General features: G+C 50.0%; 1 protein-coding gene across 2 annotated transcripts in view; it reads left to right on the top strand.

Moving 5' to 3' along the window:
* Ctdp1 (CTD phosphatase subunit 1) overlaps positions 1-13,456 on the top strand; it is a 61,593-nt gene extending 48,137 nt beyond the window's left edge. For both annotated transcript variants that reach the window (XM_029471970.2, XM_021151013.2), the window contains 2 exons: positions 631-818; positions 12,639-13,456. In XM_029471970.2, the coding sequence (XP_029327830.1) occupies positions 631-769 (139 nt within the window). In that variant the 3' untranslated portion in view covers positions 770-818; positions 12,639-13,456. The remainder of the gene's footprint in view (positions 1-630; positions 819-12,638) is intronic.
* Positions 13,457-15,373: the final 1,917 nt, after the last annotated feature.

Raw genomic sequence — 15,373 nt, 5'->3', positions numbered from 1 at the left:
CCCTCTTCTCTGGTACTGAGTTACAAGGTGGTTCACTGTAGTGTAACCCAAGTGAGGCTCCCCAAATGCCTGCTTGTCGTCTGGCTTCTCTTTGCTGTACCCCCCCTAAATTCTCTGACCATGACACCTCACTTCACTCTACCTGCCCTCAAATATCTATCAGCAGCAAGAATTCCAGGTAGGCCTGTTCCTCCTCCCACGTGTCATATGCCCAGCTTGAGGTAGGTAGGAAAGAGAGAAAGGCCAGCCCAACACAACTGCACTCCAGTATCTCGGAGCTGCTTCTCTTGGGAAATGCACAGCCTGAAGGCTGCGGGTCTCACTGATGAGGTAAACGGCTAGCAACGCACAGAAATTCTATCAGTATAATATGTGAGAATGGAAGCTACCATCCCTCCTCAGGACTCAAGTGTGCAAGCTGCACGGGCATTTCTGAATGAGCCTTAGTACACCTGTGCTCTTGTGCTGTCGTTTAAGCTTAGTTTCAGTCCCCAGCATGCAAGTAGAAGACAGAACTGAGTCTGCTCTTGTATGACAATGGTGTGAATCCGTTGCAGTCCTTCCTGGGCAGTCCTTTCCTACAGAAAGCCAACCTGCCAGACAACCCTCTGACTCTCCACCTTTTGTCAGGTCGACGACATCCTTGGAGAAGGCAGTGATGACAGTGACAGCGAGAAGAAGAAGCCAGAAGACCAAGACAATGAGCAGGAGAGAGCCCCGAAGCCTAGGAGGCCCAGGGCCCCAGGGATCCGAAGAGAGCAGCCTGTAGGGTTGCCCTCATCTGGCGAGAGGAGCACCACTGGCATGCGTGGACCCAGGTAAGGAGGGTGGGCAGGGGCCTGGACAGTGGAGGGAGAGAGTTCAGGGGAAGGCAAACAGCAGGCAGTGCCGCACATCACAACAGTGGGAAGGGAGAAAAGAAACCTTGACCTGTTTGGCATCCTCGGCACTGTCAGACTGTTAAGACATTCATGGGAACTAGGTTCTAACTGTGTTCCCAGTTCTGCACTGAGAGTTCTGGCTGCCCTGCCTCAGGATGAGGAAGTGGCCTGAGCTGCACCCTTGGCCTTGCGTGTAGGAGCGTGGTCCTATGTTCCAAGAACCTACCCTTGAGCCCACGGGAAGCAGCTACCTTGTCCCCCGTCCTCCTGTGTTCAACCATAAACACTGATGGTGTGCTCCTGCCGTGGGGACCTCTTCCTAAGTATAGGGGCATTGTGACGCTGAGCTTGGCAGTGGGTGTCCTGTCACTAGTGGGCAGTCAAGAGGTGGAGCAGGACTCACGCAGCTCCATCTGCTGCTGTCAGAATGGCGTGTAGGGCTTTGTCAGGTGTTTGGAAGCCGCACGCGCATGTCTTTCACGCTCCTAAGTGACTAGTTTGTGCTTTCTCAATTGGCAGAATGACCTCATCTCTGCTGTGTGTGTGTTTTAGCCTATCATCTGCTTCTGCCTCCATATTCCATGGTACGATTGCTAAATAGCTTTTGTGCATATAAGGTTCCTTGTTTCACGGTCTTCAGGAGCATGAGTTTCTATCAGCTGCTTTAGGCCTTGTCTTTCTGACATCAGTCTTAGTAAAAGTTCGCCTGCTTTAGTAAACAGATAAGGACCTCCTGTCAGTAGTAGTAGTGTGCTGTTACTGGATAGTGGCAGGACATATCTTCAACAAGTTAGTTTGCCTTTAAAATTTGTTTTAACAAATTGACATGAATTTGTGTAAAATTCAGAAGACATTACAAGGCATAGAATAAAAGATGATCAAGTCAAGTGTCCCACCCCAGCCCTGTGCTTGCCCTGTCTACATTTTCTCCCTCTTGAGCTGCATTTTCACTGTTAAAGGCCATGCTTTTTAACCTTTCCCTGGCCTCAGTCCTGCCAGTGTAATCGTTTCAGGGTTAATTAAATTATCGGACTATGCAGTATTTATTGTGACCTAAATCATTCCATAATCATCTTTGGTCTCTTCTTGATCTGATAATTATCTCACTTTTATTTGCTTAGTGTGTGGCTGCCTGTGCAGTACAAAGTCACACATCACTGTTGTCCTCTCTCACAGCTGCGGGCAGGACGCTGAGCTCAGTAGTAGTGTGCTAAGGGCCCTTTTAGAATAAACAAAATAGAAAAAAGCAAAAACAAAAACCTGGCTTCATCAGTGTCGGTATGCACATGCACAGCTGCATGGCAGCCTTGCTGCATCCATGTAGCCTTGGTGGGGTAGCCCTACAGCCTAAAATACCCAGTGAATACGGATGCTACCATTTTAGGGGACAGAGGGACTAAGCCCCACTTCACTGGGCGCTCGGCCTTTGGATGTGAATCCACTAAGCCCACGTGAGTACAGCTGCTTTCTGGCAGGGAAGAGCGTGCTGTCCTGTGTCCTTGTCCAAGAATTCCAGTAGTGTAGGCCCTTCGCTGCCTTGCCCTATTCCCTCTCTCTCGGGCTTGGGGTCTTGTCTTGTCCTTGGTGTCGTCCTTTGTGTGGTCCTCATAGCTCAGAGTGTACTGCTGACTTCCACCTCACATGCATGCTCTGTCCATAAACCTTAGACAGGCAGCTGAGAGAAATGCCCAGCTCAGCAGTCTGGCAGAGCCTCCGTTTACAAAGAAAAGCAAACAGGATACATCCTAAGGGTCTCTCCTTGAGCTGTTGTGCAGCGGCTGTGTGGTGTGGACGGAGTGCAAGCGAGCGAGCTGAGTGAGGAGAGCAGCAGGGGAGCTGCTTAAGTCGGTGCTCTCAGAGTGCAGCACTCAGAGAGAAGGCTGCGGCTGCGGTCACCCCATAGTTAGAGGCTTGGGCCAGATGGGATCGCAGCTGAGCAGGATCAGGGTTCTCGTTATGCAGTTAGGAAGGAGCACTTTCCAGTCTCATTGAAATGCTGCAGAGTCATGTCACATTAGGAGAGATGTGCAGCTTCTATACTAGGTCATGAGTCATGGGTTTTGGTAGGTATGTCTTCATGTCTGGGAAGACAGTAGGGTCTGTAGGGAAGCTTGGGACCAGCCTTGGAGAGGGAATTATAAAGGATAAGTCTGCTGCTAAGATTAGACCCCTTACCCCCTTGAGAGCCTGAATGTAAGAGGGCTACATGCTGCTAATAGTCTCTGGCACTATCAGTCAGACAGAAAGACTGTAGCTGTCCCCATAGGCCTGCTGGAGCCTTGCTCTCACTACTTGTCCTGCCCATGGTTGCCACCTCTGGTTAAAGAGGTCACATCCAAGCCACATCTCTAGACTTAATTATGTATGCATGGAACTGGAATTGAGGAAGACTCTAGACTCTGTCTTGGGTGTAAGGGGTGCTCTGCTCTTGAGCTGAATAGGGCCACCAAATGTGTCCAGGGGAGTGGGGTGGACAGGGTCTGGTCCCTGCTCTGGTCTCTGCTCATTGGGCTCTTGGGCACATCCCTGCCTGTATTTTATCTACTCTACATCCCCATTTTAACATTATTCAGTGAGAAGTCAAGCTGGTCTTGAACCCAGGCTGTGCCAGGGTTAGGATGAGCCTCTAAGCAAAACCCCCCTGATTTAGGAAGAAGAGTTTGGGTGTAGCTGGCCTGGGTGCACAGTGGTGCAGCATTAGATGGATTAGCCTGGTAGATGCTCACGTGATTGCAAGGGAACAGGCCTGTCCACCCACTGGCTCCTTGGGTAAGAACTCCTGTTTCTGTCATTGCTATTCTGTGGTTTTGACTAATTATTTTGGAACTTAAGGGCAGAAGAACAAATATTCCACGGGCTGAAGGAGAGCTATCTAACACTAATTACACTCCTCACCTTCCTCCTGCTTGTTCCTCACCGCCAACACCCACGTCATCCACGGCAGGTTTTGCAGGGAGAGCTGCAGGTTCCATGGCCTCTGATAGCTATAATGGCTGACAGAGCCAGCTCACCTCTTAGAAACTGGACAGGTCCCACTCCTGTCAGCTTAGCGCCTCTCACACTTGGAGCTCTCACATCTCTGCAAGTTTCTTAATAAGTCTGCCCCTCTGTGTGATGAAGCCTTGCAGCTGAGGTGCAGGTTTGGTATGGTGTGGTGCTCTGTTGGCAGCACATCCTGTCAGGCTCGCACGGCCAAGCTGTTCAGAAGCAGCACCGTGTAAACTTGACAGTGACTAACAGGAAGACGACTATTCTCTGCCTATCTACCAAGAAGTGCTTCATCCCCCTCACAGCAGCACACGTACTTGCCTTCTCTGTGCACATTCCTTAGGGAAGAGAGCTAGCCGAGCTCTCTAGGTGTCTGCCACCCAGGTAGGGTGGTCACACAGTGAGTGCAGCATGGCCCCTCAGGTGTGGTCCTTCATAGCTGTCTTCTTTCCACCCAGGTAGGGTGGTCACACAGTGAGTGCAGCATGGCCCCTCAGGTGTGGTCCTTCATAGCTGTCTTCTTTCCACCCAGGTAGGGTGGTCACACAGTGAGTGCAGCATGGCCCCTCAGGTGTGGTCCTTCATAGCTGTCTTCTTTCCACCCAGGTAGGGTGGTCACACAGTGAGTGCAGCATGGCCCCTCAGGTGTGGTCCTTCATAGCTGTCTTCTTTCCACCCAGCAAGAGCTTTTTTATGGGGGGGCGGGGGGCAGATGTAGGTGGAGGGTTAATGGCCAACAGCTGTCAGACTTGAAATACAGCATGATCATAGTCTGTTCTTGGAGCTGCTGGGGAAAGCAACGGTATTTAAATGGCAAAGTCCACAGCAGTTTTGCTGATCACATGTAACTCTTGGGTGAGAGAAAGTCTCATAGTGTCTGTCCTACCTTGGCTGCGATGACACTAGAACATGCTCATCTCAAGGTTGTTCCTGCCCTGTTGGTGCCCCACACTACTGGCTTGGAGGCCCTCTGAACAGCTGGGAGATGCTAGATGGGCACAAAGTCCCAGTGCAGGCCCTGCTGCTTACCTGGCACTGTCCTAGAAATGAGGGCACAGACAGAGTGGACAAGCAGTGCAGCCCTGCAGTACAAAGGAGTAGTCTCCATGCAGAAGCTCCCGCGCCCGGTCTCAGCCTCCTCGTGGAGACTGTGTGCTTCCCAGGGGTGGAAAGACAGCCCTGGCCAAGCCTCCCCATGCATCCCTTCCTTTCTCTGGAGGCTTGCGTCAGCCCCAGCTCTCACATCCAGATGGACCTCACTAAGTACTGCTGCAAAGATGCTCACACAGAAACTAGGCTTGGCGTGATAAATTAACTTTCAAGACAGAAAAGGCAGAAGAAAATATTCTGTTTAAAAAAAAAAAATGGCTAAAAACTTCCACAAACTTGCTGGCATTGATTTTTTTTTTAAGACCCAAAAGTTCAGCATGCCCCATGTACGATAAGAAATCCACACAGACACAGCACAGTAAAATTGTGAACATGGAGGGTGAGAAGGAAACTTAGAAGGCAGCAGAAGGTGCCCATAGGCTCTCCAGTGAGGTAAAGCTGCTCTCTGTCTCTCCGTGGGAAGTCGGGCAGAGGTGCAGAGAGCAGTCGCTTGGCAAGACCATGCCTCAGGAGTGGAGGAAGACTCCCTTGCCAGCAGACTCCTCGGAGGAGCCCTGGCACTTTAGACTGAGAGCATATTCTCCAACAGCTTTATAAACCCTTAGGCAGGAGGGAATACCCGGTAGCCATGGAAGAGAGTGCTGCACAGTCCTTCCTTCTCCCTGACTTGGGCTGTGATGCATACAGCTGCACTGCTGGGCCTGTGACATCCTGACTGACTGTAGAGGGGGAGGCAGGAACCAGCAGGTAGGAGCTCATAGACATATCCTCAAATGTGATGCTGACTTACCCATGTCAGCCCCGGTGGAGGGGAAGGACGTCCAGAAGGCAGCTCCAGATCTTTGGACTGCCGGCTTGTGTATGGAGACGTCTATGTGGGGCTAGCTGGGAAGAGCTCCGAGGGCTCTGCCTCAGGCTCTTCAGAAGCTGTCGAGGTGAATGTTTTATAGAACGCAGGAGTTGCACTGTACTCCCTAACAGTTTCTGTCCTCTGCCTGGTCAGCACTGGACCTCCCTCACAAAGTGTGTGTGTATGTGCAAGAGAAGGCACAACATGTGTTCTCTATGTAGTTTTATCTGTGTGTGCCAAGTCACACTCTTTAGTGTGCATAGCCACACAAACCAATCTTTAGATTTGTGTTAAAAGTTAGAAACACTTGCATCTGCGTGTGCAGCATACCCAGACTGTCAATACTCAGTGAAGACAGAGGAATAAAGCACATTAACACATGCCGCCCCCCCCCCCCCATATTAGTGCTGCCCTCTGCTCTTCTGTCTACCACAGAAACCACACAAGGGATAATCAGGTGTCAACAGTGCACCCTTGGCAGGCTGATGACTCTGGCAGGATTGGATGTGGTTAAAACAGCACTGTTTATTAAAATATAGTTCTGCATCTTTTTGAATAAAAAACTGGCACTAGTCCATGTATGCTGAGACTACAGTGAATTCAGAAAGCTGAAATATTGGGGAGGAAATTTACATCTATTATTCATATTTATATTCTTCTACCACATTGAATTTGATACGCTTTTTTCAAGCTTTCAGATGTTCCAAAATTAAATCTGCTAATATTTCTCTATGGAGTTGTGCAGCTGGTTGTAAGAACAAAATATAAATATTGCATGTTACACTAAGAGGAAATGAAACATATCAGTTGTAGGCACTTATTACTATGGCCTACAGCTGTCTGCTTCTAATTTTTGAGGTAATTTTTAATTACCTAAATTTACTCATGGTGTATTTTAAACTGTACTGCTGCAAACATTGTTTTAGCCAAGAGTGGAGCCTGTGCATCATTTTCTATAAAGCTCTGCCTGAGTCTCTCATAGGCTGTGGCCATGAAGGGCTGCCCTAGGCTGGCTGTCCATGGTAGGAATCGTCACTGAAGACCTGGCCTGCTGTCCCAGTTCTTCTCACTGTGGACTGCTTGCCATCTGTCCCCTCCTCCCATGGACCTGCTGGCCCATCCGTTCTCCTCGTGGTCTTACTGCTCCAATATTTCTGTCCTCTTGTGGTCTTCCCATCTTCCCATCTCTTGGGGGGGGGGGGGGGGGCTGTGTTCTGATTGTTTGTTTCCTCGGAGTCACATCCCAGACAGGTGGCCCGTGTGCCGCCTGACCCCTGTGCTTCAGTGAGAGGCACTCCCTGAAGCAGAGAGAGATGCAGTCCCTCTGACCTCTCACTCTGCCCCTGTGTTTAGGGCCTGTGATGGTCACCTCCTTGATTCAGACAAATAGCCAGCGCCTACCGATGTGCTTCCTGTGAGCACTTCAGGACACAGCACCTAACTAGAGCTCAGTGCTGCTGCTCTTCTACGCCTTGTGGAGCCAGGAGTGAGGGGGGTGGTACAGCTTTGGCTGCCTGTGCGGCTCCGGCTGTATGGAAAGAGTCTCAAGCCAGAGTGCCCTGCAAACGAGAAGCCTGCTTTAACATTCAGCTCCCGTGTCTATACCTTCTCCTCATTTGAAATTGAAAGTAGTTCATCATTTGGCTCTCAACAGTCTTCCACCCTAAGTTTCCTTTTACTTACATGCGTCACTTTAAGTACCAGCTAAAACAATGCAAATTTTAAAAAACCAAATTGACCTTCATAGGATTTTTTTGAAGAACAGAAAAAAGTGGTATTTATATTCTGCCTACTGTTTTCACACCGTTAAAGCTTAGTGTGGTGGCATATGCTATAATTACAGGGAGGCGAAGGCCAAAGGATGGGGAGTCCAAGGGGGCAGCCTTAGCTACTTGATGTCCTATCTCAAGACCTCTTCCCATGAAGAAGTTTGTGCTTGAGAGAATTAACTCTCCATAGCAAAGCCAGGCTCTGTGTGGCCAAGCTCTGCAGCAAATCCAGGAGGAAGTGAGACGTCTTCAAAGTCTAAACCAAGTTTCCCTGCCTCGGAAGGGAAGGTGAGCTGGGGATAGGGCTTGACACTAGGGAAAGGAGGGAGGCCTAGCACTGCTGACCTTTGACCTCCCCTGGAGTCAGTTCCCATACCAGAACCACACTTGGTGACTGAAATTGACAGCCCAGCAGTCATGAAGTGGGCGTTGCTGTTTGAGAATGGAAAGTCACCCTGTGACATCAACATTTGACAGTAGCCAGCTGTGTCACACGGGGAGATGCTCCCTCCCTCAGTGTTGGCCACCTCCCACAGTCTCCTCCTCATGACAGCAGGTACCCAGTACCGAAACACACTACCGACACACACGGCGCTGCCGTCCTCCCCTGTAGCACCTCCAGAACCTGGACAGTGACACTGGAAATACAGTGAGGTGCCTTCCATGGTTTTAGCCTTTAGATCATTTTGTCACTGTCTTTGATATGGGTCTTTTTGTGCTATGCTTGTTTGGTTGGTTGGGTTTGGGTTTTATTTTGGAGACAGGATCTCCCTGTATAGCTTCTACTGTGTGGAATTCAGAGATCTACCCGTCTTGTCTTCCAAGTGCTGGAATTAAAGGCACAGTTGCTTCATGCCTTCCATCTTTGATGTCCTTGTCTTTAGTTTAGGTGTTAAAATGCCTTTTCATATAATTATATTGTAATGACTTCCAGTTAAGCGGTGTCCCCAAAGGAGCCTGCTGCAGCTTGTGAGCTGGCCCACCACGTGTCAGCATGTGGAATGGCTTCTGAGTCACTTTTCAGTCTTGGGCTTTTTACTGCAGACTCCTTCTCAGTCGCTCCTGGTTTTTTAATGTACCATCCCTGCTATGTAGACGTTACTGGGTCTGTCGGGATTCACGGAGGCTGCCGTGTTGAGGTATTGACCACTTTGTGTTCTCCTGGGTGCTCTGTGGGCCACCACGAGAATGCTTGCCTGCCATGAGGCCTCACTGCTTGGCTTTAGAACGATGTTGTGAGGACCAGTTCTTGTGCCTTTTGCTGTATTTCTCTGACTTTATTCCTCCTGCTCTTCTGGATCCTACCAAGGACCTCTCCCTCTCACACCTACCCAGTGTCTTAGTTAGGACTTCACTGCTGTGTACAGACAGCATGGCCAAGGCAACACTTACAAGGACAACATCAACATATATTTTGGGCTGACTTAAGGGTTCAGAGGTTCAGTCCAGTATCATCAAGGTGGGAACACGGCAGCATCCAGGCAGGCATGGTGCAGGAGGAGCTGAGAGGTCTCCATCCTCATCTGAAGGCTGCTAGCAGAAGACTGGCTTCCAGGCAGCTAGGATGAAGGTCTTATAGCCCACACCCACAGTGACACACCTAATCCAACAAGGCCACACCTTCTAATAGTGCCACTCCCTGGTCCAGGCATATACACACCGTGACAGTCAGGGACCTCAGTACTCTCAGCTGCGGACCTGTGCTTGCTGTGGCATCACTGTTAGTCCAGGGCAGACAGTGCACTGCGGAGCTGTCAGTGTTACTGCCGATGACAAACAGATGGAAGACTCTCTAACAGTGGCACACGTGCTCTCACATACTCCAGAACACAGCCACCGTTCCCAGAGCAGAGCTACATGGCTTCCAGGTCTGCCCATCTGCCTAGCATCTCCTTCTTAGCCTGACCACTGGGCACTCATTTAAAAAAAAAAAATTGCAGCTGGACCCTCAAAGTGGGGAGGCTGACTGTTGGGTGCTACTCATCCATTGGGCACCCAGTCACTGTTGGGGCTGCTGCTGTCCTTGGGCTTGCTTCATTTGAGGATGCTGTTGGAAAAAGAAGCATGAAAAGTGGAAGAGACTTTTGAGGGTGAATAAAAATTAGTAAAGCTCTTTGAGCATGGATGGCAAGAGCAGTTTCAAATGCATTTCAGAATCTGGTGAAAGTTGTCCCAACTTCTGCCAGTTCTGAACCTCTGTGTCATGGGTTCTGTACCTCCTCCTCCTCTGTTGCCACAGGCTGAGTGACCTCCTCTCTGACTTGTTTTCATGTGTGCGTATGTGTCTAAAAGTGGCACAGGAGGTACACTCGCCTGTGACTGCACGTGTGGTGGCCAACACTGGTGTCTCCCTCTAACTAACACTTTACATTGTTCTCAGACAGTCTCACTGAATCTGGACCATACCATTTCAGCTAGGCTAGCTGGCAGGCTTGTCCCCAGGACCCCTTCTCTCCTCCCAGCCCTCCCCTAGCTGGGATTATAGACACGCACCATCATGAGCAACCTTTACACCAGAGCTAGGGGTCCAAACTTAGGTCCTCCTTCCTGCACTTTACCCACTGAGCCATCCTCCACTCCTGTAGCCTTTTTGGCTTTCTTGCAGTCATGCTCATCCTAAACCAACACTCGTCTGCGGCTGCTCTGCCGGTGGGACAGCAGACGGGGATCACAGCAGTTGCATGTTGTGTGTCAGCATGCGGTCGGTCGGGCCTGTTGGCATTGAGTTCCTGCATCCAGCTTTAGGGGGGCTTCCTACACGGGGAGTGAGGTGTGCTGTGCTCAGCTTTAGCGGGGGCCTCCTACACAGGGAGTGAGGTGTGCTGTGCCCTCCTTACCCTGATTCACATTTCCCAGCGCCTGCTTTGCTGCTGCTTTAAGTTTTGGTGGCTGTGTTCGCTTGCAGAGTGTTCCTCCTGGGTTGGTTGTCGTCCTGCCACTTTTAGAGTGTCTCAGACACAGCGTCACATAACATGGCCAAGTATGCGCCATCTGTCTTGTAAATCCAGTGTTTGCAACTTTGTGATCTGTTTGGCTAAACAAATACTCACTTTTCTCCGGGCAGATAGACTTTTTGGAAGGTTTCTTTTCTTCTTTTGCTACAAAATTCAGTTTCTTTGACTAGTGGGCCCTTCTCTTCCCTCCGACTTCCACAGATGGTACCGGAGCAGCGAGCTGTGCATCTGCAAAGAGAGAAGAAGTCTCACTGATACCCCACACCCAGTGCAGAGACTGACTCAGAGTAGACACGGCAGGAATAGAACTGAAGCTCTGAGGGGGCAACCTTTGTAACCATGTGTTCCGCAATATAGGAAGTGCTGCCATAAAGCAGTGGGTAACTCTTGTTTGTAAGAAGAAATGTAAGATGAGAAGAAGGTAGCTAGCTCCAGAAGGAGTGGTGCAGGGCTGCAGACCTGAGAGCAGTGAGAACCTGTACACAGCCTAATAATCTCAGAGCTGGAAACTGCAGCCGGAGACATTGTGTAAAGTGAAGCCATGGTGAGACTTGGCACACACTGGTTAGAACAGCAAAGACCAGGAAAAAAAGCTGTGGGCCCGTAAGCAGAAAGGGCTTCGACCATGATGGGAAGTGGTTTGATGGATTTTGCAGGGGAGCAGCAGGCAGCTTCCATCAGGCAGCATTTGAGGTGTAGTCTGGCAGCTCTGTGTTCCTGTGTCTACTGCATGGAAACCAGCTGAGAGCATGCTGTGTGACCCTGAAGGCTTGAGCCTGGGACTGGGTGTACTATGTTTTGGGCTGTGCCCATGAGTGGAACACAGGTAGTTGTCTTCAGGGCCGAGGGTTCCCCTGTCTCCACAGGCCCTGCCCCACCTGCTTCTCAATCAGCATGTGCTCCGTGTGTATGGGCTCTCCATAGCATGGGACCAGAGGTGCAAGGCTGAGCTGGCCGATGACCTTGGATAAGTGTTGTGGTTGTTAGTGTTGGAGTCACGGTAACACAGATCCCATGAGCCACCTGGAATGGGCTCCTTCATAGACAGTCATTGTCTTGTCCAATGCTTCCTTCCAATCACCATGTCACACTGTACCTGCCTCACAGGAAAACTACAGTGCTTTCCTAACACTAGCATCTAGATATGTTTGATGCCACCGCACATATTATAGATGTGTTACATACATGTATGTGTGTTCGGCAAAGAAACTTTTGTTCTGTGGCCATAATTACAATGTATTTTGTCCCAGGGTTGGAACTCTGAGCTGATGTTGCCCAGTTATCCTTTGTCAGGGTCAGATCAGTTAGGGCACTGTGTGTGTGTGTGTGTGTGTGTGTGTGTGTGTATGATCTATGTATAGGTTATATATAAGATAAACTTCAGAGACGAGGGTCACTCTAGTCTCAGAGCTAAGGAAAGGACCGTGCTGAGCAGTGTAGTTGGATGCTAGTTCCGGTCTGCAGGCTCCCTGGGAACAGGGTTCAAGGCTTAGAAATGTGCACTGCTGTGTGATGGTTGTACAATGTGCTGGTGATGGATTTAGTTTCTGTAGTAAAGTCACTGGCTTGAGTGACGGCCTGAAGTGACTTTGGATTCCCTTTCAGCAGCTTATCCTTAAGTGGTTGTTATAAAAGATGGCAGTGCACCCAGTGGCATCCCATGTCACTTTGTGGTGTTCATTCCTGTTGTCCGCACTCATAAGCAGCACGCTCTTTCCACCTATAATATGGGACCTCCCTTTATGCCTTGTTGGGTTAGAACCAGCTCCAGTAAGGTATGTAGGTCTCCCCCCTCCTACTTTCTGGCCTGTTGTCCTTGTTGTGGCCTCTACTATTAATAGATCTGTCGCCTGCACCTACAGAATTCCTGTCGTCACAGCTCCATGCTTCCTGGCATATACCAGAGGGTGGGGCTGTGTTTCCCCAGTCCACTCCCTCCCCCTCCAGATGTAGCCAGGTGCACAGTGTGCCCTCATCACATGCCCTCCTGAGGCAGTGACCATGACATTGGTTTTGTGCTGAGATGACTAAGGGCCTGCATGCTTGCCAGAGTCTCACAGTGGTCCTGCTTCTCTTCTCTCTTCAGAGGCCACAAGAGGAAACTAAATGAGGAAGATGCTGCCAGTGAGTCCAGCGGGGAGTCCAGCAACGATGATGAGGAGGGCAGCAGTTCAGAAGCAGATGAGATGGCCGCTGCTCTGGAGGCGGAACTTAATGACCTCATGTGACTTGGACCCGCCCCATACCAGCCCTTGGCTTGGGTCCTTTTTCTCCAGAAAAACATATATTTTGCAGAGCTCCACATACAGAAACACATTATTTTGCAGAAATAAGTGTTTGTAAGAAGTTTTACTATAGGAAAGTCTACTTTTTTAAGCGGCAAAGTGTTCTGAGGAGTTGGTGTGTGATGCCAAAGAGCTCAACAGGGCCTCTCATGGTGAGCGTGGATAGATACGTGATGTCTGGTCATGTAGTGAGGGCCTTGGGGGCTTGCCTTTGAATGCTATAGCATATTTAGTGTGAGGACTGGGGACCCAGTAAGATTTAGAGAGCAATATAGCAAAACCTGGCATCTTGGGCCTTTTTCACAGCTGATGCTATCATAATTTTGAAGGATTTTTAAGTAAAACAGCAGTGTACATATGTGTGTACAGGACACCAAGACTCACAGGCAGGCCTGAGAGCCCCAGCCACCCTTCCGGCCTCAGCGGATCTGCAGATGACCTGGAGTTCCTGATTCAGGTCCCTGTCTGCAGCCTGGGCTGCCTGGGCCACAGCCTGCCAGTGTGGGCAGTGTGATGAAAGGTGGCCTGTACTGCCCTAAGAAATCTGATGTAAAGTTTTTGTATATTTCATATTCCACCCACCAGATTCTGCTTCCATTTAATAAAACCTTTTTTGTAAGCTGTGTTCTCTGGTGTGTGACAGCAGTGTGCTGTCCTCTCTTCAAATTCCCTCTCAGCAGCCCAGTGCCATGTTGGGTTAGGGTGACCACATCTGAGCTTGTCAGTTTGTAGAACAACACAGTGGCCCCTGTCTTCAAAGCTGTCTGAACAGAAGGGCCATAGTCATTCTCTTCCCAGCTTGTTCTGCTAAGCTGTGGTAGTGGAAATGAGGTCACTCGGATGCTCCAGACCCATGGAGACAGTGAGCAAACAGCCAAGGACGTGCAGCCACACCCTGGGATTGGCAGTTCCAACGAGACAGCTGCCCACCACCGGGAACGGCAACCAGACTGCAACAGTCAGAGGCTTGTGGTCTCTGTAGAGCAGAGTGCAAGCTGTAAGCTCCAGACAGCATCAAGAACTGGGGCTTGCTCTGGGTCAGCTTTCCACTCTGCGAGGCTCTCTCCACTGCCCAGCTAAGATGCTCATACTCTGCCCCAAATGATGTGGACAAGGAAGTGATGGGAAGACAGCAGTGGACCCAGAAATGAATGCAGAGCAGGCAGGCATCCAAAGCCGGAGCCTCGCCAGAGCCTGCTACCATGCTCACTGGGTGCCTTCACTCACTCCTACAGCAGAACCAAAGTCTCTGTGTCTTCCAGGCAGTCTCTAGGAAACAATGAATGGAGCAGGAAGCCTCGTTGCAGACCTGCACAGGTATGGATGTGAAAACAGGCCTTTAACATGATCTCGGCACACAACAAACCAGCTCTCCTGGCGCTCTGCACAGTGTTGACCAGCATCTTCTCAGTATCTGTCTTGGTGATGTGCTCAGCTGGGCTGTCCACTACTCTTAACGCCTCGCCCCAGGCCATGTTCTGGCTGTCGACCACGTGTTGTGATCAAGGATCTAGAACTGAAGATGAAACCCAGGACCTTGAGTGCATTTTGTACCCAGAGGTCTTTGTTGTAAATTTTCAAGATGGCCATAACGCACTGACCCTTGAGTGCATTTGCTCTGCGGTACAAATGCAGACTCAGCTGCAAGGCCTTCCCAACCTTCATGGCATCTGTGCCCTCATGTGGAGATCACCATGTACAGCTCATTCTGTCTGTCTTTGGGGGAACCACTGTTGGTTTAGGCTTTGTCATACCAAAGGATGTTTTGGTTGTAAATGGGCTGTCATGAACATCCCTGTGTGGCTTCTGTGTACACTCACATGTTCCACTTGTGCGTAAATACCCAAGTGCAGGGTGGCTGCACACACCACTGTGAGTTGGACTGCTGTCCACTGTGTCTCACCAGCTTGGAGTAGGAGTCCTGCTGCAGCACTACTTCCTACTGTGTGTGTGTGTCTGTGTGTGTGTTCTGCACAATCGCTCATCATTGCTTTTCTGGTTTTCATGGGCTTTGGTCTGATGCTGAGAAACCACTCCCAGCAGTGGTTTGGAGATCTTCCTGTCAGTCACAGCCCCTTGCACCTTCATGGGTCTTCGTGGTGATCTTAACACCTTAAAATCCAACTTGCCAAGCACACGGGTTGAGGCCAGGTGCCAGTTTATGTTGTGTGAAGGAGACCTTGCCCCACAGACCTGGAATGGGTCCCACCTGAAAACTCAACTCCACGTAGTTGTGTTGTTTGCGCTTGTTGCATTTCAGCGATAGGACCAAACCCAGAGCTTTGTACATGATAGGCAAGTGCTCTGCCGCTGAATTCCATGCCCTGCCCCGCCCCCCATGCACACTCAAATTCCCAGTTCTCACCTGTTTGTCTAGGTGGAGTTGAAATTATCTCATCAACCAAACCTTTACACTCTAAGGAGCACTCAGAGTCACAACAGGAGGTTTTGAGCCTAATTTCCTCCCGAGACTCAGCTCTCTGAAGTGGTATTCTTATAAATAAACCAAATTGCTCACCTTCAGGGAATGCTACAG

This window comes from Mus caroli, unplaced genomic scaffold (genome assembly GCF_978045245.1).
Source record: "Mus caroli unplaced genomic scaffold, Mus_caroli_1 scaffold_19, whole genome shotgun sequence".
Lineage (NCBI taxonomy): Eukaryota > Metazoa > Chordata > Mammalia > Rodentia > Muridae > Mus > Mus caroli.
The sequence above is the reverse complement of the archived record's forward strand: the minus strand, read 5'-3'. Positions and strand labels throughout refer to the sequence as shown.